Source organism: Ostrea edulis, chromosome 1 (genome assembly GCF_947568905.1).
Source record: "Ostrea edulis chromosome 1, xbOstEdul1.1, whole genome shotgun sequence".
Lineage (NCBI taxonomy): Eukaryota > Metazoa > Mollusca > Bivalvia > Ostreida > Ostreidae > Ostrea > Ostrea edulis.
Window position 1 is genome coordinate 20,854,160 of NC_079164.1, and position 25,635 is coordinate 20,879,794.

General features: G+C 33.5%; 2 protein-coding genes across 2 annotated transcripts in view; both read left to right on the forward strand.

Annotated features, from left to right (window-relative positions):
* The window catches only part of LOC125663774 (zinc finger and BTB domain-containing protein 41-like), a 30,554-nt gene extending 24,463 nt beyond the window's left edge, over nt 1-6,091 (forward strand). The window contains exons 13-15 of the mRNA XM_056153022.1: nt 785-898; nt 2,446-2,625; nt 5,261-6,091. Of these exons, the coding sequence (XP_056008997.1) occupies nt 785-898; nt 2,446-2,625; nt 5,261-5,347 (381 nt within the window). The 3' untranslated portion in view covers nt 5,348-6,091. The remainder of the gene's footprint in view (nt 1-784; nt 899-2,445; nt 2,626-5,260) is intronic.
* Nucleotides 6,092-9,706: 3,615 nt separating this feature from the next.
* LOC125663637 (sodium/hydrogen exchanger 3-like) overlaps nt 9,707-25,635 on the forward strand; it is a 41,625-nt gene continuing 25,696 nt past the window's right edge. Inside the window, exons 1-3 of the mRNA XM_048895929.2 lie at nt 9,707-10,112; nt 22,617-23,083; nt 24,104-24,360. Of these exons, the coding sequence (XP_048751886.2) occupies nt 9,914-10,112; nt 22,617-23,083; nt 24,104-24,360 (923 nt within the window). The 5' untranslated portion in view covers nt 9,707-9,913. The remainder of the gene's footprint in view (nt 10,113-22,616; nt 23,084-24,103; nt 24,361-25,635) is intronic.

Below are 25,635 nucleotides of genomic sequence, written 5' to 3' on the forward strand. Positions count from 1 at the left end.
TATTTTGAAATTTGTTAACAGTAAATTATACATAAACATTTCTAAAACATCGATATTATATTTAGAACATCACAGTACACAGCTCGTGCTAATAACTTGTAGCGGTTACAATCCATGGACCTTCTACTGCATCATTAAAATGTTTATTATCCACCTTTGTGTCTATGAAATCTCATTCTATGACACAAAAAACTTACTCTCTTCAGAGAAGGAAAGAGTTGCTAAACGATACTTACTCTGAAAATGCATAACACATCTTACCTAATCCATCCTGATTTTCCACAAAAGCATTTGGCCTCATCTTGACTAATGCATTTATATATACTGTAAACGTACATTATTACGCGCAATACTTATTTCCGCTATGTCCATCATCACATGAAATCTGCAGAATTTCATAACAATTGGACTTAAAGCATGTAAACTTTTCCATGTAAGCCATATGCAACTCAGTGGAATTTCATACCTGCGGACAAAACCAAAAATGACAATCCATGAAATTATGACTGCATGGAATTATATATGTCATAGCATAAATATATGTGGGAAAAGGAAAGACAGAAGTGTTATGCCTATGATATCGTAATTCTGAATCTATGTCATTTTTATCAAGCTGAGAATAAAAACCGAGTTGCAGTGGAATTTTTTAACAAAATACACATATGTTTGAAACAATGGCATGACTTGGGTTATTGGAGCTCTTATCACATGTTTATAATTATTTCTGTGTATATGCAGTATAACAAAGATTATTTCGCCATTTTTATATAAATTTTTTTTCCAGGCTGCCATGTTAGACTATTTTAAAGTTCAGTTAGTTTTCCATGCAAAAGCAATTGAATTTTACTCCAAGTGCTTTGAGAGTATGTCTATGGTGGACGAGGAGAGGGATGTACAGGTAATTATCTAGACTATCAGGATGTACAGGTAATTATCTAGACTATCAGGATGTACAAGTAAATGTCTAGACTACCAGGATGTACAGGTAAATGTCTAGACTACCAGGATGTACAAGTAAATGTCTAGACTACCAGGATGTACAGGTTATTATCTAGACTACCAGGATGTACAGGTAATTATCTAGACTACCAGGATGTACAGGTAAATGTCTAGACTATCAGGATGTACAGGTAAATGTCTAGACTATCAGGATGTACAAGTAAATGTCTAGACTATCAGGATGTACAAGTAAATGTCTAGACTACAAGGATGTACAGGTAATTATCTAGACTACCAGGATGTACAGGTAATATTATTTAGACTATCAGGATGTACAGGTAATATTATCTAGACTATCAGGATGTACAGGTAATTATCTAGACTATCAGGGTGTACAAGTAAATGTCTAGACTATCAGGATGTACAAGTAATTATCTAGACTATCAGGATGTACAAGTAAATGTCTAGACTATCAGGATGTACAGGTAATTATCTAGACTATCAACCAGGAGGATTAAATGAATTAGACCCACTGTAATATAGCTCACCTGAACTGAAAGCTCAAGTGAGCTTTGATCACCTGTTGTCCATCATCTGTCTGTCGGCCTTTAAACTTTTTACATTTTTTACTTCTTCTCCAGAACCACAAGACCAATTTCAACCAAACTTGGCCAAAAGCATCCTTGGGTGAAGGGCTTTCAAGTGTGTTCAAAAGAAGGGTCATGCCCCTTTAAAGGGGAGATAATCATAAACATGCAAAAATAGGGTGGGATCATTTAAAAAAATTTCCTCTCAAGAACCACTGGACCAGAAGAGCTGAAATTTACATGAAAGCTTCCTGACATAGTGCAGATTCAAGTTTGTTAACGCCATGACCCCCGGGGGTAGGTTGGGGCCACAATAGGGATCAAAGTTTTACATGTGAATATATAGGGAAAATCTTTAAATATGAGCCAAGGTGACTCAGGTAAGTGATGTGGCCCATGGGCCTCTTGTTTCAAGATACTATAGATCACTTTTATTTTGTTAGACCTTTTTTTTCAAATGGATACAGTGTATTCATTTGCAAGATATAACTTTGGCAAATCATTATATATTGTTAAGTCTTCTATGAGTGAAAATTCTCGAGAACTACATGTAGTCTAAATTTTTGCAAATGACTAGTCTTGCAAAATTATGTGTAAGTAATAATCTTCATACAAAAAATGTACATGCTTTGGGCAAATGATTCTCTGACATGTACTTGATAAGTGGATTAATCTCAAATTTTGATTTTCTGTGTTAGATTCACAAATCAGGATATTTTAATGTAATCAAACACAGTTTAAGTTTGTGTAAACACAGTATAGACAACCTGTACAGTGAAAAATGTCATTGGTGTAGACATATCCACAAATTGAAATCCTTCACAAACAGGAGAATCTGAACTATGATACAGTGTGACAGCTCTTCAAACCACTGACGTGAAAATGAATGATTCTGTTGTATGTAAAATCTCCATCGCAGGAATTCCAGAGGACATTGTCAATGGCTAGAGGAGGACCAGACATTGAGGATATCAGTCATGCCCTTACTTCCATGACAACAACGAATGGTTACTCAGACACGCTTGGCAGCACGGACCCTTATACCTCTACGTATGAGTCGACTGCTTCTGACCATCGAAGAGTACGCATTAGTAAAACTGTAAGACTTCACTCGCATGCTTGTTTATGCTCACAAGTCAGCTTTCGTATCCAATTTTTTACCTTCAATATCTTTATTAACTTTAGTGATAGCCATTTCCTCATGAATGTGAACAATGTGCGTAGGAATCTTGATAGATGTAGTATGTTTATTTTAATGACTGGGTATCGCAAATGAAATGAAAGTAGAATGTTAATATTAAAAAAATTATTTCCATTTTTGAAAATACATGAGGATATGAACTTCTACGCCTCACGCCAGCATACTTTTCCTGAAGTGCTAACACGCTTCGTGAAGTATGCAGGCGTAAAGCGTCCCAGTTCATGCCCTCATGTATTTTTCAAAAACAAAATTTCTTCTTCAATGTATATGCTTCTGTATGAATGTCATATCTCTGGTCAAACTAATGGTATACCGTTTCTCATCAGTAATAAGTGTGTAATAACTAAATGTCAGATATCAAAGCTGCACAAGTGTATGTTGACCTTGACCTTTGGTATACAGAATGTATATATATTAGGCCCATAAATAAATCATCCAAGTTTTCCAATACTTATTAGTTCACCTTACTTTTACTACCATGTTTCAAAGGACTATGTTTTTATCATTTATTATATTTAAACTTTATTATTTTCATTTTACTACTAGATCATTACTAACAGTATACATATAATTTGGTCTAAATTTGGATGATATAAAGATTTCAATAACAAATGTTTCTATGTAAATTGGTCATTAAATAGGTTAGACATAATAAATTAATATAATTTTGGAAGCATCACAAATGAGGATTTTAGCCATTTTCTTCCAATCAGTACTGTTCTATGCATTTTGACTTAAGAAATTATGGTCTCCATACATCAGTCACTATATATATCTATACTTTAGTCAAATTGTCACAAAATAAGTGATCCACAGTAAATGGTTCATTTTCACTTAATGTATCTGAAGTTAACAACATTTTAAAGGGACTGATTCACGATTTCCCCCAAAATCTTAATTTTTCACTTTTAATGATCAAAATCTACTGTCTGATATGTTTTTAAAATTTCACATAAAAATTAAGGTTATACATTATCACAGAAACTCATTTTAGAGAGTTTATTATTTGCTTTGTAAACAAAGATTGTGGTATGTTATTGTTTACGAAATTTTCAAAAGAAATGGATATCGATCTTTTAAGTTCATTTAAACTTTCACATTTCAAGCATTCTTCGGGTAAAATGTGTCATCTAAAAGTTAAAATGTGCGACTATGCAAAATTAAGATGCTTTATATTACAAAATTAATATTTCACTTGTTTGTTTGTTTACATATAAAGACCCGAGTCTTTGTTTACATAACACATATTTAAGGCTAAAATATAGCTTTTATTCTTGCATTCAGAAAGTCAAAATTTTGGTTGTCAACATTAAATGAGTTATACTTTTAATATCTAACATCAATAATAAAAAATATTTTGTTCAAAAATCGTGAACCAGTCCCTTTAAGAGATAAGTGTTCAATTCTGATTCACTACATCATACATGTACATGTATACATGTTTTGTTTTCTGCTGAAAATTCAGAAATATTGACAAATTTGACCCAGCATCATGTTAGATGATTCAAACTTGAGTAAAAAAGTTTTAAGATCTGGTAATATCATATTATATATAGGTAACGTTTACAAAAACGTAATGCCAGTGAATTACCGTAGGTCACTTTTATTTCGCGGGGCCTTTTTTTTGCAAGGATTCGATGATGTATTTATTCTCCAGACATACTTTTGTGGATCAGTATTTATGTCTTGTATATTTAAGAGTTTATTCGCAAGAATTGAATATTTACAAATGACTAGTTTCACGAAATTATAAGTTTTTGCGAGTAAAATGTGAATTACAGTATAATAAATGAATTCTGAATAATGGACTTTGTTCCTATTAACATAAACTATGTGTATTTAGTCTTTTGATTATACTTTAGAGAATTCAACCTTACTCTTTCATTTGCAGTAACAAAACTGCAGGTAATTTTGACTGACAATGAGTAGATCTAATTTATAGTCACTTTGATTTATTTTTACTCCAAACTGAATTGGCTAGAGTTTGATGCACAATTGCTAGCCCCGACAAGAGATGTATGCTGTTGAAATTCATACGGACTAATATATTTTAAGCATACTCACAGCATGTAAAGCATTGAGTAGAGGTATAATACCCAATTCTTTATTGATTCTGTTGTACTGAAACATCTGCTATATGCATACTTTTCTATGCAAATACACACCGTGACACCTCATAGGTTTGCATTTCAAAGTTTACTTTTTGACTAAACTTTTTAGAAACATGATAGATATAGGAAAATCCATGGAAAATTAGAATTATGGGTAACAGGTGTTTCCTTATAAAGTTGTATTGTGATATCAGTTTGCCAGCATACACTCTATATTACATTTATTATTTTTGATTGATATGTACATCTATAGCTACATGCTTTTTCGTACACTTGAGTTTTTACAGTTAGTAATTGTGAAAATATGTTAATATCTGTTTATTTATCAAGTCATGTCCTTATGAACAAGTAGTACATATGTATCTGTAACATGTGAATCCAATGCTGATCATTAATAGGTGAATTACTTGGTTTTATTTCAGTCTACAATGTATGGAGATGAGGACGACGATGATGAAGACGATTATGATGAAGATGATGATGAATATGATTTATCAACAGCAAGATGAAAAAGTGAAAGTGTAACTGCGCAAAATTAGATGAAATCTTCCGATTTTCTGGACCTCGACAACGGTCGTCTGTGTAATCTTCTGTGCTGGACCTCTCAGAGTACAAGGGGATTTTTCGTCATATCAACATATTGAGACTAAAGTTACCACCATTGTTAGTTAGATAATTAGAGATGCAGATGTGTCTCAGAGGTGCTTATCATAAAGAGAGCTGTAGAGATAGATTTTCAATCAAAAATTGTCCACTTTGACATAGTTTGATAAAGAATACCTTTTAAGTTTTGCAGAAATGCGTTCATTGCATTTAGCTGATGCATGATCATATCATATTGTTGAGTGATTTATAATGCATAAAACAAACTGTGAACATATCATTACAAACACTTGTGTTTTTAAAATATGTAAGTGTATTTTTTAAGTTTTTCAGTTCCGAAATTATTTTGTTAGATTTTTTTATCAGTGAAAGGTTGTCATGACAACATATACGTCCATTTCCATGATTCTGTGATATTATGTCTGTCGGACGAGTTGAAGTTTATTTATTTTGTTATTTATATGTATAATTCATTGTATACTGAAAGATTGCATTTTATACTTTATTTATTTGTTTTTAACCTGCTAGTACAGTTAATTAATTTGATAATAGATATATTTCATCTTCTAGGATGATTTTAATTTACAGGTTACTATTGATTTTAATAGATGGGTCTGTATCGAAACAAATAAAGAGAGAGAGAGACAAGAGTTGGTTTTCTGGGGTTTTTTAAAGCAACAAATGTGGTCTTGTTGTCATTGTTGGGGATATGATAGTCATTGTAAGAAAATGTAATGAAGTTCGTCATTCAAATTTACCTACAATGATGGCAACCACTATCTCCCCCAATAATGACAAGGAAAACAAGATTTCATTGTTTATATTTATATCAACACCATTTGAATAGATTTAGAAGACATTTCATTGTCTGTAATATACATATTTATTTATAACCATGCTACAGTACACAAGGTGAAAGTAAACACTAAAATGGAGGAACACAGACAGGTGGTCGCATGGATATTTGATTGGTGGAAAAGTCTAAGGTTGTATTTGGTGGGTTTGTAATAATTCACTGATAAAGAGTACAGGAAATGGTACATAATACACCTGTCACAAGTTTTTCTTAAGACATGAGTTGTAGAACTTTATCCAGGATAGTATAGTCATCATGAAACTGTGACATGCTTTCTTTTGCATTGTACGAATAAAAGGTCCCAGCTTAAAAACTGATGGAGGGTACATAGACAACAAAGTGTAATTTTTTTGGACATAAAACAATTGGAAAATTGTTGAGAATCAAAATCCTCCAGTTAGTTTACAGAGGTCTTGGCTTGGAATTAACACTTGAGAGGAGTGAAATGGGCAAACCATGTACTGGGTACGAACTTTGTAATATTTCCTCAAAACTCCAGCAAGAGAAATCAAAATGGATAAAAACTGCAACATGATCCAGATTGACCTACAAGGAACCTACACAGCAAGTTTAAAGCTTGATACAGAGGAATGGAAACGGAAAACTCCGAACGGACGTATAGACATCGCTGTACAATAATACATCCCTTCGAAATATGGACTTGTCAAATTAATTTTGAACATATGTAGTTATCCTTTTAAACGCCCGTCAAAGACTTTGAATTGCTATTGTAAAGAGGCTCACAAAGGACCCAGGGCAATGCCCTATGGGTGAACCCTAGCTTCACTTTTGTTACATTTTTGGCAGAGATATTGTAGTCATTTTTCAACGATTCAGATGAAGTGATTGGCTACCAATAGCTGAAAGTACAAAGTAAAATTTAGGAAAATATATTTAAAAATTATGTACATAAATAGTTAAATGATACACAATCGTATGTTTACGACATAATCAAAAGGGATTAAGTTTGGTAAAACCTTTTAAAGATATAAGGAACTATGATTTAGAAATACTAAATGAATTCATGAAATATTTTCTGTACACAGTGTATATTGTATTGTATAGAATCACGAAGACTGTGATCGAGCTGGGGTCTAGCATGCACGGTGTTATTTTATTCATAGACATATAACAGAGTCTATGTTTTATTGCATGACAAAAGATGAATATTGCGGAAACTATCACAGGGGCACGACTACAGTGGCAGGAACATATACTATTCTAACTAATAACTCGAAACAAGAGGCCTATGGGTCGTGATTTAACGCACCTGAGTAAAATGCAACAACTCTTGGAGAGATCATTAAACAAAATATTTTTCGAATTGTAAAAAGTAAAAATTTCTTTATATCATTCATAAAATAAGTCCGCTATTTGTCTAGTGGGTATGTACACGTAAATATTAATATTGTTTAAATTGTATGATTCATATGCATGCATTCTCATATGTCATATCGCAAGATTTGAATTTCATCGCTGTAAAACTCGAAAACTACGCAAAATGTTTCATCAAAAACACATTTAAAGTAGTTTTAGGCACGAGAAGAATTAATTTTGCTGGAAAAAAAAATGATAAAAGTTTAGAAACGTGCGTTGTGTCCTTCCACTTCTTGCCTTACTGTTAAACTTGTGTGATCCAATTGTCGAATCTTCCGAGTTCTAAGTTTTGCTCTCTTTTCTTTCTTGTCAAAACGCGATCGCCATTCGTTACTTAGAATAACGAGAGAGGAGCATTTGCACTTAATTTCCAATCTAGATACGTATTTAATCGTGTTCTTGTTTCTTTGGAACAAGTACAGTTTACACCAGGAGAAATTCACTATTTTGATTACCCTTAACCCGCTCCCCGATCTTCCACATTAGATTTGATAAATTCAGAGAAGTTGACTATGTTCAAATGATAAATGATAGTATACATATATGTTTGTCACCTGTGTATAACTTGATTGATTAGGATTACTAACAACATGTAACTAGCAACTGACGTGTTTATGACTGTATATAGTGTATATACAGCACCTTCCCTGTTCTCCCCTTTTTGCTAAAAAAAAAAAAATAATAATAAAAAAAAATGCACACACGCCCACGTACACGTACGGACTTCGATACAACCTATGATTTAATTACATGTATTTATGACTGTCTTGTTCTGTAAAGAAATAGAATTTTTTTTTAATCGCCAATCATAGTCCCACTGGGGGCATAACATAAATTAGCTGCAGAACTGTAGCTCTCTGAAAAAAAAAAAAATATTGGGACAGATCAGAGATCTCTGATATAAGTATATCCTTATATATAGAGATCTCTGATTTGTCCCAATATTTTTTTTTTTTTAAGAGAGCTTCATGTATGTACAGTTCTGCAGTTAAACTTATCAATAACAAACATAATCTAATTAAAATCAGATTTTCTTTAACCGTTACACTTCTCCAGCGTAACGGTTAGATAAGATCTGAATTTAGTTAGATTGTAACAAACATGATTTATTTAAAATGCACGAGGACACAATAAAAGACATGTATGTTACATGTTAACCAAGGATGAATTTCATAAGTTGCGTTAGCTCATAAGGGCTCGTCACGAAAATTTGTCTTATTAAAACTTCAGATCGTCTATTCTGTAGAATATTGAGAGGGTCAATTCGTGACGAGCCCCTGTTGTTAGCTTAGCTATTCTGCAACTTGCAGGGACCAAGAGGCAAGATCCAAAGATCGATGTCGGATAAAAATCTGAATTTAAATAGTTAGAGGGAGGGGGGGGGGGGGGTAAAATATCTGTTTCTGTCATCCGACATGAAATTCACGCTTTAGTTGAAAAAGAACAAAGAAAAGCGACTGTTAAAAACCACGTAAAAACATTTCATGAACATTTAATAGATTTAAGGTACACTTTCATTTGTTATAATAAACAATAGAAAAAGTTTACAGAGTGTTATTATATTGAGCGCCAAATTAACATAAACTCAAATAATTGAGTAGTCGGTTAAAAAGCTCTACAGAGCGTGTGTTTGACATGTTGAATGTATATAGTGCCGACTTTAAATAAAATTTACTTCACTTTACTTTTACATTCATCATATTTAGTTTTAAAGGGGGTTGGTGAAAACAATGTGAATTTAGTTTTTTGTTAGACATTGAACTTTTGATCTCGCCTTTCAACACATGTCGATCATTATAAAAATTACTCCAACTTTCAAGATGAACTTTTAAAAAAAACCTTAAAGGGGGGGGGGTACGGGCAACTGACTGACTGAAAGGATTCTCTAAATCTAAAAATAAGTCCGTTCTTTTCTATTCCGCGTCTCTGATGTTGATTTCTCCCCCCCCCCCCCCTTTTTTTTTACTGTTGTGGAGAGACAAAGTTCTCCCACGTGGCTAATTATGCAAAATTTAAATGCGCATACTCGGCCGGATGCACAGTGCGAGGTCATGTCAATGGACACGAAAGGAAAGTAGACGATGCAGCGGTAGGTCGGTAAGGATATTTAGCTCTGAAAAATCAACTGCTTTGATCCAAATGGAGTTTGAAAAATGTGTGAGTCACTAGAACCTTGTCCGGGTTGTGATACTGATATAAAGCTGTTGAGATTCCACATCTCCGTGGGAATCACTGAAACATGAAGTGGCAAGCTTTGTTCGGCTTTGTGATCAGCTGTGTACTGGTGTGCGCACCGGCAAGGATCTCAGCATCTTCAGAGGCGGGGGAAAACAAGACCGAAACAGAGAGATACAAGTTAGTGGTATTTGACTTTGACAGAGTGGAGCTACCCTTTGTGATATGCCTCTGGATCCTCATAGTGGCGTTGGCAAAAATAGGTACGTACACGTACAATAGGATTTACTCATTTAAAACATTTTCCCATATTCATTGAGGGGGAAATATGAAGTGGGTATGTATTTGAAAAATAATTGTGCCCATAGCTAGGAAGAATGAATCAATAGTCAGGCCAATGTGAAAGCCATTGGTCACGTCAATATACTGGTCTCTAGAATGAGTAGATGGGTGAGGCTAATGGGGGAAATCCTAGTACCCATTTACTGCCGATACAGCTAGCACAGTGTGGGTAATATTCATTCTGACCCCCCATGAATAGAGAATGTTTACAGTTTAGGTAATATTCATTCTGAGACACATGGACACACAGGAATAGAAACTTTATTCCATCCTATTACTTATGGAGTTTATACTCCCAGCAAAGTTAAACCTTGTTGGAGAGAGATTTAGATAGAGTCCACGAAATAATAATTGTGTTTGTATATATCTGAGAAGGAATACAAAATCAATTGACAGACCAGTGTCTGTATGTGTATTACAACTATCGTGCTAGTTACTCAAAATATGAGAATTTATTGTCATGTTTATGTATATACCCTATTGTAAGTTATAGTATGGTGATGCATGGGTAGGTTTATTGATATCTTCATGAAACTTAAGGGTCATGATTCACATATCTGAAATATTCATCTTTCACTGTATTCCTTGATATATCTGATTCTTTTAAACCTGTTTCTGAGTAATACAGGAATGTCTTGTTTGATAGATATGAAGAGTAAACAGCTGTCTGAACATTGTTTACACAACATAGTTGGTGAGCTAAGAAGATGATAGCATTATAACAATGAAAAAAAAATTTCCAAACAGTTGTGATTAATTGACATTTGACATATATCACTTTTAGATTAAAATTGTTTAAATGTTTATTCATGCACCTGTTAGATACAGTGTTTACATAACATAGTTGATGCTCGTTAAGAAGATGATAGCATCCATAAAATCAGTAAAGAAACATTACTGCCATGAATTGATATTTAATTTTCGAATATAGACTCTTTTTGTCCCTCTCCTAGGCAAGTTCGATTTCCATCTCATAAATTATGTTTCATTGAATATTTTACTGTATTGCTAAAGTTGCATAGAAGTTTATAATTAAGATTTCAGAAAGTAACTTAGTAATTTAGATGAGAGTAATGGCTTTTGATGCAATTTCTATTAGAAAAGTAAAATGATTGGAAAATGGCTCATTTTCACATCATGTAGACCACAAAACACAGGGGTGATGATCTTTGGGATTGTAGGATGGGTTTAAGAACTATAGATATGAATCAGTGTGACTCCTAGGTGGTTTGGTTTGATTACATGAAAGTTTATGACATCCTGAATAATATATGTTAATTCTACCCAGAGGTAAATCTTGTCATGAGTATCTGTGGAAGAATCTCTAGGAGTGTGCACAAGTTGTTGTTGTTTGACCTGGGGATAAAACTGTTGTTGTAGATAATAAAATGTGATTAAGAATTTTCATAATTTGTGAAATAAGCACTCATAAAATCCACAAAAGTGTGAAAATTTTTAAGTGAGTTTAACAGCTGCCTGTTAAATTACTCTGTTGTGTTTGTCTACGTCTCTTTCTTGATAATCTGGTCATTTTGGAAATGCATATAGATAAATATTACACCCTTTATGTTAAGCATTTGCAAACAATTGTTATCTAGGGTGACATGACTAGTCTACATTTGTTTGTTTTTCGAGAATGATGATATCCCAAATCAATTGAACTGACTTCAACAAGCACACTTCCAAAATTTTATGAAATACAATGCAAATCCACCATTTTAAACAGCAGTTTTGAAATCCGTACTTTAAAAGTACAGTGTCAACAAGAACCAAGCCTGGAATGTCCAAAACACTTAGGCCAAAATAAAAATATTGTTTGTTTCCCCTCGCCCGACCGAGTCTGAAAATTCACACCGACCCATAAGTTTTTATTACGCCATTCTGGTGAAGTTTTTTTTTTAATTTTAAGAAAAATTCAAGGTCGTTTCTGGTGCAGATCAGTATTTTATAATGACAAAAAATTTCTATATCTTCTTTGGTTTCAATCCAAAATTAAAAAATAATGATAATACGAATACAGGAGGTGTTCTGGTCCGAAATCTAGAAATTTCGCCGCCTCCAGCTGGAGGCGGCATTCTCTGGCTGATTTCAAATACTTACAAGCCAAATTTAATTTTAAGCTCATAACTAATCAATAAAACGATTCTTCTTGTACTTACTAATATCGATTTTATGGGTTCTTTCATCACATAAACAGTCTCTTGAAAACATTTTATCAAACTGTCGAGCTTTGTTTTGAGTCATGAGACTCGTTTGCTCAAATGCCAGTGAAAATTCGGTTGACTACAATTGTTGGCTTCTGTTTAATATCGAATTTTGGATTGATATTTTCTTTTAATCGATATTAATAAGTACAAGAATCATGATTGTTTTATTGATTAGTTACAAGTGAGTTTAACATTGAATTCGGCTCGCAATTCGGACTAGTGATCTGCAAGATCGAGATGGAGAAATGTTGTCTATACGAGGAGCGAGGAAACAAGAGAATTCGGGGCATCCAGTGTGCAAGTTGTGTTCTTCAGTAGGGGAAAGTGTTGATATTTCGGACGGATGCGATATTTTTGACAGTCAATCAGAAGCATTCTCAATTTAACTTATTTCTGAACTAATGCTATATTTACAAACTGGAAAACACCTAATTATATGCACATGTGTAACTCAGCTCTGATTGGTTGATGTCAGCATCCATTTTGTTTGATCGGCAAAATCAAGTCCCGTTGAAACGTTTTCTGGTAAACTAGATCTACCGATATCATTTAAAAATATAATGAAAATCACTATCATATATAAATTAAGATAATGTGCAAAAAACAAAAGCATAAAATGTCAGTGAACCATAAATAAAAGACAGCAACCGAGTTTACCAATTTTATAACACCATGTGTCCAAAACTAACACCATTGTCCATAGTTGCAACATTCTCCCTAACTTTATTTAAGTGTTAGTATGTGGTATAAATAGCAGAGAAAATTCTGATGAAACCCAATGTTCGTCGAATCAACCAATATGTATACATGTAGTCCAATGCCTAAGTTTAGTGGTTAGATAATGAGCATTTCCAAAATACATGAAGTACTGTCCGAAATATCGACACCTTTCCTAATTGCAAAACGTGGCAATCAAAGCAGAATTTACGCGAGAACTGACTATACGAGTTTGATGAGGAAACATGGATGATGTGCTTCACGACGTTTGGTATCGGGCATTGTTAATGGTTATGGGAATTTCATAATAAATAAAATTCTGCTAGCTAAAAAAAAACCTTTTTACCTACCTACCGACCTTCCTCTGAAATCTAGGGTCGGGAGAGGGGAAACAAACATATTTTTAAATGTGGCCTTATTGTTTGTGTTTCTGGTAACACCCAAGATAAAGTTAGGGTAAAGTAGGTAGGAAATAAATGAAAAGTATATTTTGTTAAGGTTACTCCGTACTTGCATTTTTATCTGATAAAAGTGTAGAACGTGCATTTATTTCCATTTATTGGAGTTAAAAGTAATATATTATCAAATAAAATGTATAGGTTGTCACACTTTTTAAGATGTGAGACATACATATTACAACAGAATCATCATATCAACCATGTCAATGCAGAAGATTGAAATTTTCCTTAAACAAAAATTTTAAAATTAAATTTTACAAAAATGTTTGAAAAATAAAGGAAATCTATCGCATAATGGATTTTGATAATGCCCAAAAAAATAAGTGGGTTTCCGGTTACCCAACCGACCGTAAATTTTTATCCTGACCCTAATTTTCCAGATAAATTCTAGTCCTTAATTTATGAACACTTTGTTTCTCAAATTAAACAAAAATCTGATAAGTTTGGGCTCGATATTCAAATTATCAGAAATTTTCAAAATGGTGTCTTGCATGCTTTCTGCAAGTAGATCAACACAGATATACATGCAATCATGTATTTAATAGGGTAAAATTAGTTGTCAAAATGTCATTTTTGGTTTATTTTAGTATTTAACCCAATATTGAACACTTAATGCTGCATGTCAGTACTCACAAATGTATGTATCGTGTAAAAGTTTCTTCCCCAGTGATACATTAAGGCAAATATTGATCGAATAAAAAAATAAAATAATTCGTAACTACTTGTTCATACAGAGTAGTGATTTAATATTAATGTTCACCAGTAAGCAAAGCATTGCACTAGTCCGTTTACTGTATCATATAAAATTATAACATAAATTCGTTTTCAATCAATTGTTGGTATTTAATCAAACAATTAAAGAATTCACAGTTGCAAACAGTTCGGTTTCTGAAACCTACAGTAGAAAAAGACAGCCATACTTTATTGTGTTTTCTTCAGAAGCACACTGATTTTGACGGATAACTCTGTTAACCTGATCAAGATACAGGGCTCATGGCAGGTGTGACTGGTCAACAGCGGATGCTTACTCCTCCTAGGCACCTGATCCCACCTCTGGTGTGTCAAGGGGTCCGTGTTTGTCCAACTTTCTATTTTGTATTGCTTATAGTAGTTATGAGATTGATCACAGTTCGTTATCTCTACTTTTCATACAATAACCTCTGAGAGACTCCATATGTTTGGAAGGTCAGCATGTCATTATCATGCAGATGTTTAACATTGCTAAAATCTTAATAAGCAATACAAGATTGATATCCAAATATTCGCTAGTCCATGCAGACAAGTGCCATAGAGAGTTTACTAGTCTGAGATGTTTTTTACTAGTCTCAAACTTACAGACATATGAGATCAAAAGATCAAAAGACATGAGATCATTTAGAACCTTTAAATAGGAACTAGATATGCAACGAGTCCAAAGCCATCCAGTGCTGACTGTACATGTATTACTCTAAGGTAAATTGTTCTCAGAAAAGCTTTAAGTGATATGCAGTACTTTCAGTTCTTTGATTTTTATCCCCCTCCCCTGATATATATATAAATCTTATAAAACACATCATTCAATATGAATTAGTCTCAGGTTACATTTTCTTTAAATCAATGAAAAATTGATCTAAAATTTCTATTTTTGCTAAGAATAAATGAATCTTTATAAATTCTACCTTTTGTTGGTGAGTATCGTTATTTGCTAATTATGGTACATGTATTTGCCAAAGAAATATTTTCAAATATGGTAATTGACTTTGTTAGTTCCTGTATATATTGTTATTGAATACATGTACACATTGTTTTGTTAGAACCAGAAAAAATTAGTGGGAAATTGACTACTGCTAATAAACCTCAGTGTGTATTGATCAAGCACAATTATGTAGTGTTTATCAATGTCTTACATTAGATTGTACATGTACCCCGACATGACTAATTTGATAGCAATTACTATTCACTATGACGGAGCTATGCTGACACCTGTAGAAAGATGGGATGTAGGCTATAAACTTAGAAGCTCTTTTCTGTTCTATTTTGCACTTGATAACACTTTTCCTGAGTATTTCTTAATTGTACATTACATGTGTCTTTCAATTTTGGTTGAACCTCTGTCAGTGATGCTATATGTTTATAGAGGCATTTGGCAAGATGGTGATGTAGATGATTAATGCAAGCTATAAGTTCATTTCTCTCAGCATCTTAATAAAGTAAGCACTAATTAAGAAGAGGAAAGATATAAAGGGCAGTTTCTTGTACTTCCCATAAAACTATGACTGCTGGGAGAATTTCAGTGCGCTTCATTGTTAACAACTGGTAGTTCCTATTGCTAAACACCTGTATTGATGAGGGATGTCAAGATCAATTTTCCCCCTTCAACACAGGGTTTTGTGTTAAGAGGCCAGCCATGAGATACGTGGTATCTGGAAAATAAAAGCAGCTGCTATGGATTATTGGAGAATCATATACATTATATATATCTATATTTTTTTGTCCAGAAAATTGGACCATGTAATTGTTTGTGTTGTTGGTCATTTTAGTGCTGTATATGATTTTTGTATTTGACCTTGCATCCACTTTGTGGAACAGACACTTTTAGACCTGTATAAAGAGTGTTGATGAAATCCAGTGCTCTCTCTCTCTCTCTCTCTCTCTCTCTCTCTCTCTTGTCTCTCCCCCCCTCTCCCCCCCCCCTCTCTCCCCTCTCTCTCCCCTCCCCCTTTCTCTCTCTCTCTCTCCATATATTTTGCCAAAGATCAATACATTTACATTGCCTTCTTTGAGTCCAATGCTGTTGGAAAGATTTTTAAAAAATGTTTTGGAGAGTAAGACTCCTGAAGCTGGAAGTACACAAATATTTCCACTGACATATATATATATATAACTTGGATCATGACTGAACCCAATACAGCCACCATGCTGTTTTGACATGGGAGGATATTCTTGACTGTGGCCTTCACCCACCCACACAAGACAAGGGTATTGCATGCATTTATGGCCAAAACATTGTCACTGACACACAATAATACATGCTGTTTCAGCAATTGTTTGCCCTTGAAAAGAAATCATTTTCCATTAACAGTGATGAAAGAAAAATAATGCAAAAACTATCTTGTAAAAGATGAGTAGTTTTGGCATAAATAATGTTATATAACAACTTATCCTAATTTCCAAGTATTAGTATGAAAAAACCATTGTTATTGAAAGAAAAAGTACTTCTACTCTGCTACCAGCCCTTTCCCTCCTAAAAAATCCAACATGACAATGGTAATTGAATGATGAATGTAGTGTATAAGAACTGATATGATGGCAACTGAATTCCTTAATCCTAAATCCCACATGCCACTGTTTGTGATAAAAGTTTTTATTGCACACATAGCACTTTCCTGTTTAGGGTTATAGGTATTGATAGCTGTGTTGTGTAGAATACTAGAATTCCTGTGTAATTGCTTAAAAAAGTTAATAGTGCCAATAAGAGTTAACCCCCTTTACATATAGCATGAATTTTTAAAAAGTTTTATTGATGAATTTTATTGATTTTGTTTAAAGTCAAAACTTGAAGTATGAATTATGTAACATCTGGAAATTAAAAGACATTTTCATAGAAAAATGTTCTTAGTGAATTCTAAATGATTTAAAATATTTATACACAAGCCTGTACAAGTGAAAAGTGTAATGTAAAAAAAAATTACAAGTTTAATAACAATTTATTACGGCAGATGCATTCATAAAGTGTTATATATAACTTATGACCATGAAGATCCGATAGCAGAATTGATAATATGTAATAGGCGATTTAGACGTAAAGCAGCCACTAAGCTTCACTCTAGGTGTTAAACGGAGCCAGACATCGGCAGACGAGGCTCTGTCTCCCACTGACGTCAATGTCAGCCGAAAATAACAATGTTTTGCACCTTTATATTGACACAGTAATTGTTAATTATATAAAAAGCTAGAAAGCTGTGGTATATTGGCTTATCACTAACACCCAGAGAGAATACATTGGAGTGTACAAAGATGTGCATTTAATAGCGTCATTTTTTTAATCAAGAATTTTCTTCAATGAATATTCAATTATGTTTTGTTCTCATCTGAGGGCTATAGGTGAATGTGACATAAATTTAAAAAAAAAAAGTAAGAGTTGATTGAAAATTGTGAATCCTTTTCAGACTCCTTACTTAATTACAATTATTATTGCGGGGAATCACATGAGTAAAAGTAAAACCACCGTTTTGAAACTGGTCATTTTTGCACTATGGACCAGGGTATACACAGCATGTTGAGTGCATTCATTTTTTTTGTTTGTTCTATCAGCTAGGGAACAACATTGTCAGAAGTAGAATTCAAAGGTCATTAAATTGGAGACATGTAGACTGATTTGTTGGGTCAAAATTAAATATTTTCATGTATTTTAATTGTTTTTGGTTGCCCAGTTGACCCATTATTTTACCTCCCATTCTGCACTTAATGAAACCCACCATCATTTAAAAAAAAATTAAAGATTAATTGTGACAGACAGAGAACTTTCAACTTTATTGATTGAATCTATTAAATGTTTGAAGTGGTATTCAGATACTGAATAAAGCATGTGTTTCACATGAAGGTTAGAAAATGTCATGCACTGGGATAACATTCGGTATAGATTTACCCCTGCACTTGGTCAAAGACACAAGGAAGATATTAACTTTTCCAATATTTTCCACTTGCATCATTGAGTGAACATGTAGTTAGTTTTGTCTTGTTCTAGACTGCTACTTAATAGTCTTTTAATGTTGCTGTTACTATTTTTCTTGACATTTTCATATTTCTTTGAAGAATTGAATAAAAATTTATAAATGAAATGTTTTAATTCTTGCCTACCAATACTATTTTTTTGTGTTGGTAATGGAGAAAAAAAAAATATTTGTTTTGGTCTTATCTTCATCTCCTCAAACAGTGGTAATGGAAATGAGGTACCGGGTACCCTGCCTGCTAAATGTTTACATACATGAGTGCATGTAGATGTTGATTTGCCATTATTTTCAAAAGTTACTTATTCATGTATAGGTCTAGATCTAGTTGTGTAATGGATTGGGCAATGTGGACCATGGATATCGATCTGGATAGCTCAATGGTTAGAGCACATACGGACTAAGTAATGCAAGGATTCCAATTTTAATTCTCAATTCCCAGTCCAGCCATCAATTTTAACCTTTCCTATTGCAGTTGTATTAAAGTTGTGAGAAATTCATTGCTACCTTGTATAGAGATACGCATTCCTTTTGCATTTCAAAATTTATAGATAAAGAAGGTCAAGATCAAATTCCCTTACGTCCTAATGTATCCAATTTCAATAACACTCATACAATGATAAATTTCAAGGTTACTGTTTTGGGTCACTGAAGTGGAAATTCTGGATGATTTTAAATTTAGTTTGCATCTAATTTATAGATGCCTTTGACATATAGATGCTTTGTTTTTGGTACCAAGACTTTTTGACTTTGACCTAAATTTTTCTTTACCTTATACTTTGACCTACTTAAAAAAAAACTTTAACCTTTGTGCTATATCCTTTGAACCAGTGCGGATAGGGCTTTGATATTTCACATTTACAAAATGTAGATGCCTCATGAAGAGACCTTTGTTTTGGTAGCAAGACATTTGATTTTGCCTTAAACTTTGACCTACTTTTCAAAACCTTTCACTTTGGTTATATCTTTTGAACCTAGAGTGATAGGGCATTGATGTTTCAAATATGGATGCCTCATTACAAGACATTTCTTTTAGTACCAGAACTATTGACCTTGGACTTTGACCTTAGCGGTACTTTTCAAAGACATTAACTTTGGCTTTATCTTTTGAACCGTGGGGATAGGAATTCGATATATCATATTTTAAGATGCCTCATGACCAGGCCTTTGATATGGTATCAAACTTTTGATGTAGTGACCTTGGACTTTGACCATTTTATATTTTTTCAAAGACTTTAGCCTTTTGAACTAAAGGGGATAGGTTAAGTAGAGTTAGGGTTGGATGCCGTTAAGGATGAAACGATACCATACCGATACTTTTGAAATGATACAATAGTTCTTAACGATACTTTAATCAAGAAATAACTGATACAATATTATAGTATGGTATGAGGAAATGGGCTACTCATGGGGACAGGCACAGTATATTGCCAAGGACAGAGCTAGATGGAGACAACTTGTTGAAGCCTTATGTCCCACCGGGGACGAAGAGGATAATTAAATTAATTAATGAATATTTGATATACTAGGACATTACACTTCAGGGGTTTTGCACCTTTTTAGATAAGAAACAAAAAGTTAGAAACAAATAACAGCTAGTTACAATCAGGTAATAATATTTGGGTAGAATAATTCTCATGAATTGATTGAGAGAATTTGCTTCTCTTGTTTTTGAATTCATCAAATTTTATTTGCTGTACATGTAGCATATATGACATAAAATCACATGTAAATTTTACATTTGAAATCGTATGATTAGGTAAAAAGGTGAGCATTATATTTCATTCTTTACCTTCCAAAAACCTTTTAGAAACACGTTTCACCCCCTCCCCAAAACTGTATAAGTCTATAATCACTCTGACAAGTATTTGAAAGTGTCCAACGTTGCAAGTGTCTCGAGGTAAATATCCTGATTCCTCAATCTTAAGTCAGAAGATATTCATTAATTCGTAATAAACATCTTTAAATTAAGAATCAGTAATGAAACAAAGATTTACTTCATGTTTTCATGTTTCTTAATCAAGAATACTGCTTCACATGGTTTAATTGTTTATAACAATTATGGTGCCACTAATAGAAGAAGATATGGGTAAACCTGATGAATTATTGCTTCTGTTTTAGCCTTCCATTGTTTAAAATGAATGTTATAGACGTTAAGATTTTCAACAAAAATTATACTAAACTGATATACACTTTATTGGAAATTGTACTTTTCCAGTATTTATTGAATAGCAGTGGTATATCGTATGTTGCATTTTGTCGATTAGCATAACCTTTAAAAGCATGCTTGTAGCTTTCATTAAATAACTCAAAAGGAATAGAAAAAACTTCGAAGGATGATAATAGAAATATCGATACCGGTATGAAATGATATTTTACCAGTAATTTTGAAACAAGTACTTAGTATGATATTGATACCGAGTAACAGTGTCCAACCCTACAAGTATAGAGATACTTTCCAACGAGCAATGTTGTCTTTTGACAATTCTTGTTTTTATTTTATCTTTATCATTCTTGTAGGAATAGAACAATTTTCATACAGATCTAGGTCGTCATTCACTGTCTGTCATCGTCATTAATTTTTCACATTTTTCTTCGTCAGAACTATTGGGTCAAATTCAACAATCTTTTGCACAGAAATTAGTGTGTTATATTCATTTTGTTTGTCCACAGCATTGTCATTACTGCACTATATTTTTTCTAAAATATAATAATTCATTCAATGCCTAAGTGGATCCAGTAGGCAGGGGAATTAAACAATAGCATTCAATTTTCGTTCTAAAACCATTAACGAAATGTCAGACAAACATATTGATGCTGATTTCTAGCTTTAAGGTAATTCCATACTTGCGTTATTATCTGATAAAAAGTATAGATAGTGGATTTATTTCCATTTATTAGAGTTAAAACTAATACATCATCAAGTAAAATATATAGGTCATCTATTTTTTTTATGATGCAAGACATATGTAAACAGAATCGTATATCAATGTCAAAAAATAGTCATTTCCTTAAACAGCATCAGAATTTCACAAAAAATGGTAAAGATAACAATTTCATGAAACAAAAATATACAAAATGTCTATGAAAAATAAAGGAAATCTTATTCAGGTACATGTATTGCATAATGGACTTGATAAAGAAAACAATGAAAACAGAGTTATTGCCCTTGGATTCATTGCAACTGTTTTTATTTTACAATAGGTATTGGAAAAGACTCGAACAAAATTTTTGTTCCTATCATGCATAAATGTAAATAAATAATTGATTTTTCAAAATCTTATTGCGTCACATGAGAGTAGAATAAGTACTTCAGGAATCAATTTTAATAATGTTTTATTATATAACTGGTTTTCTTTCTATGGTGTTGATTGTTTAACTTTGGTATATCTTCATATCCACTGGTACACATTTGTGTACTCGGGGTTAGATGAATGTTTTACCGAGAAGACTGACCATGCAGTTATTCAGTACATGCATAATTAATGACCTATATGACTAAAGTGATCCCATTAGTAGCATTCTTTGATTTCACATTGTCCAATTGTCCATTAAGTTCATCTCTAACACCAGTTCACCTGAGATTTCCTGTACTATTAATCAGAAGGGTGAGTGCTGTGGTTATGCAAAATGAATGTTCACTGCTATGTTCAACCTTGGCCTAGTTCATTTATTGTACATGACTATTTTGGATACTGCAGCGAAATCACTTCGGTTGCTTGACAAGTCAAGGTTGTACCAAAGGATAATTTTACATGATGGTATTCCTCTTCAGAAACAGACTCCACTCACTAATTCTCCCTGAATTTTGAAAGTCTTCATTTCTCTGCATATTATAGAAATAAATGTATGAAAAGAGGGTAAATATCACATGATATAGCTAAATTCTTTGTTCTCAATATACATCGATCTCTATACTCTCAGGAAAAGTTAGAATAAAGTGAAATACCTATTTCTATAACGACAAAGTGATGATTTTGTAAAGCTCGGTGTTATGGAAAACAGAAACTCAGCATGAGAACTTGAACTAATTTGATTAAGAGATGCAGTTTGACATCGAAGTATAGCAGGTTGTATTTTTTTGTTATTGTTTTGATGAAGTTGGACTCATTTTTGTAATCAGGCATGTCTTTATCTACAGAGTTTTTTGTGATGATGAAAAATATTGATAGACGTGATACACAGGACTGCCAATATGATGACATACCATACTTCCAGCATATTGGCTTGGGGAGAACTAAACTGTGATAGATACATGCTTATCGACTGTTTACAAATATCTGATTGGATTTTTACATCTGACATGTCTGATTATCTCCCTTATCTCTTTGCAGCATTCCATTTGAATTCCAAACTACCAACTGTGATACCCGAGAGTTGTCTCCTCATTGTTATGGGCCTCGTCGTAGGAGCCCTTCTTCATTTCACACACATAGCCAACACCGATGAATATGTCCTCGATGCTGATGTTTTCTTCATCTATCTTCTTCCTCCAATTATCTTCGATGCAGGCTACTTCATGCCAGTGCGTTCTTTCTTCGATAACCTTGGAACCATACTGCTGTTGGCTTTTGTGAACACCTGTATCAGTGCAGGGTGTATTGCTGCTTCCCTGTATGGCGCCTCCCTGTTGGGTTGGTTTGGCAGGACCATCAGTATCCTAGACTGCTTCATCTTCAGTAGCCTCATTTCTGCTGTGGACCCGGTCGCAGTCCTCTCTGTGTTTGAGGAAGTCCATGTTAACCAGATGCTTTACATCATTGTGTTTGGTGAATCACTACTGAATGATGGTGTCACTGTGGTAAATTATTCTTGTTTAGTGGTTTTAAATGAAAATGATGCATACCTTCATAATTTCTTAAATAATTTCATTTTAAATGTTTAAAAGTTTATCAAGGTTCTTTCTACTACCAGTAAAGGGTACTGTTTTCCTTTTGACCCCCCCCCCCCCCCAATGAATATTTCCATTTTCACAGGCAAATATTTCCATGTAATTGTAAGAGAATTTGAACAGAAATCATTTTATATATTCTGCGTGATTTTCTACAATTATCAGTCTAACAACAGAGATACACAGTAGTAATGAGGCATTTATATACCTGTTCTGAGATTAATAGAATCCTTCATTAGTACGAGTGTGGGATAGGGAAATTCCACCGAGGGGACAAGATTCGCAGTCTAGGACGAGGCTTTGCCGAGTCCTAGACAGCGAATCTTGTTCCAGAGGTGGAATTTCCCTACCCCACACGAGTTAATAATGAAGGATTATTTTTCTCACATTTTACCTACAGTTTAGTGCATAAATTTAGGACCTTTGAGAAAATTCTAAATTATCAAAATCCTCATTTGAACTTCGATGCAAAAACTAATTAGATAGGCAGAAAGAGCGTATCCGAAAATGGTTTACACTGTAAGTGTAAACTTAAAAACCCAAGGTTGTCCAACAGAAAGCTATATACATTAAAATTTAAAGATAACAATGCAAAATATTTTTGCTTCACCATGTAACGTAAATCTTCACCGTGTAACGTAAATCATAGAAAATATATGACGTCACAATCAAATGACGTCGCAGCAGTGTGAGACAGAAAAATCTCACATGGCTGTCTCACATGGGTAAAGTCGATCTCACACTGGTGATTAATGTGAGAAATTGTAATCTGAGAATGTCCCCCAACCCCCTTCCCTGGAACAGCTCTCCACTGCATTCTCAAAAATTCCCTGAAAATATGAAATGGGTATTAAAATCTAAAAGCTAGATTAAACCCTGAAGTGATGTATGTTGTGATTACAATGGTAAAACTGTACTCTTTACTTTCAGGTGCTGTACCACATGTTTGAAGGATTTATAGAAATAGGGGAGAAAAACCTCATTACAACAGACATTGTGACTGGTTTGGGATCATTCTTCATCGTAGCGATTGGCGGGACACTCATCGGAATTCTCTTTGGTTTCTTTGGAGGATTCATCACAAAGTATACGGAGCATGTCAAAATCATCGAACCTCTCTTCGTCTTTGTTATTGGCTACCTGATGTACCTCTCTGCTGAAATGTGCCACTTGTCCAGTATCTTAGCGTATGTATCTGTTTCACTGTGTACTTTCTATTTTGAGTAGTTTTACTTTTGTTTCACAGTGTACTTTCTATTTTGAGTAGTTTTACTTTTGTTTCACAGTGTACTTTCTATTTTGAGTAGTTTTACTTTTGTTTCACAGTGTACTTTCTATTTTGAGTAGTTTTACTTTCTGGCATAAAGTATATCAAGACTGTCAATGTAGGAAGAGAAACATTACTGATAGAATTCCTGGGGTTTAGCAACTGATACCAGTAAGAGCCTCGATTATACCATCTCTACACTCCTTATATGTACCTCGGTTATGTGATTATAAAAAAACAAATAATGTAATATGAAATTAGATGAAAACAAAATGTAAGGAAAATAAAAACCAAAAAAGTATACTGTATGTAGGGAAATATTCGCCCCTGTTTTATTTCACCCCTTTTGCCCTTGTCATCAGTGGCCGAATTTAAGAGTGGGCGAAATTGTTTTTTCTCTTTTAACACAACTTTGTTTGGGTGAATTTAAAACGGAGCGAAACCATCAGCAAGTGTAGAAAGTCGAAAATAACACGGGTTGATAATAACCCTGTATACAGTACTCATGATAACATAGAATAAGAGTCGCTGCTAAATCTCTAGCTGGTTGGAGTAGGGGTATAACTCTATATACTGGCATAGAACCATTTAAAGTTTGTATGAAAAGCAAGCTGTGTCGTGTTACTTCACAATAAAGATGACTAAAATCTGTGTAAAATATTGAAATTTCATTGCCATGTAGTATTTGTACAAAACTTATGGTCCATCTCAAATGTGTTGTTTTGGGGGTTTGACGGTCATTAATATGGGTACTAATTATTGTCACTTTCTATCAAATCAAAGTTATATTTGTAAATTGATTAAAAATACAAACCAATTTTGAGATATTTCATGTTAATGTTCAAGCAGGCTGTTCACCATGTACATACACAGGCATTACATCTCTACTTTCATTTTTCATTATGCATCTTTAAGCTTCTGAGGTTTAGGAGTTTCTAACTTTTACCTGGGGCTTACACACACAAGTAATTAGAACATTTTGGAGGTACTATTCAGTTCAGAATATATTGAGCAAATACCTGCTTATGTTTAATCTTTCAAACTTAAATAGACCTATATCGTCGTAAACAAACTTAAATAGACCTACATCGTCGTAAAGAAACTTAAATAGACCTACATCGTCGTAAACAAACTTAAATAGACCTACATCATCGTAAACAAACTTAAATAGACCTACATCGTCGTAAACAAACTT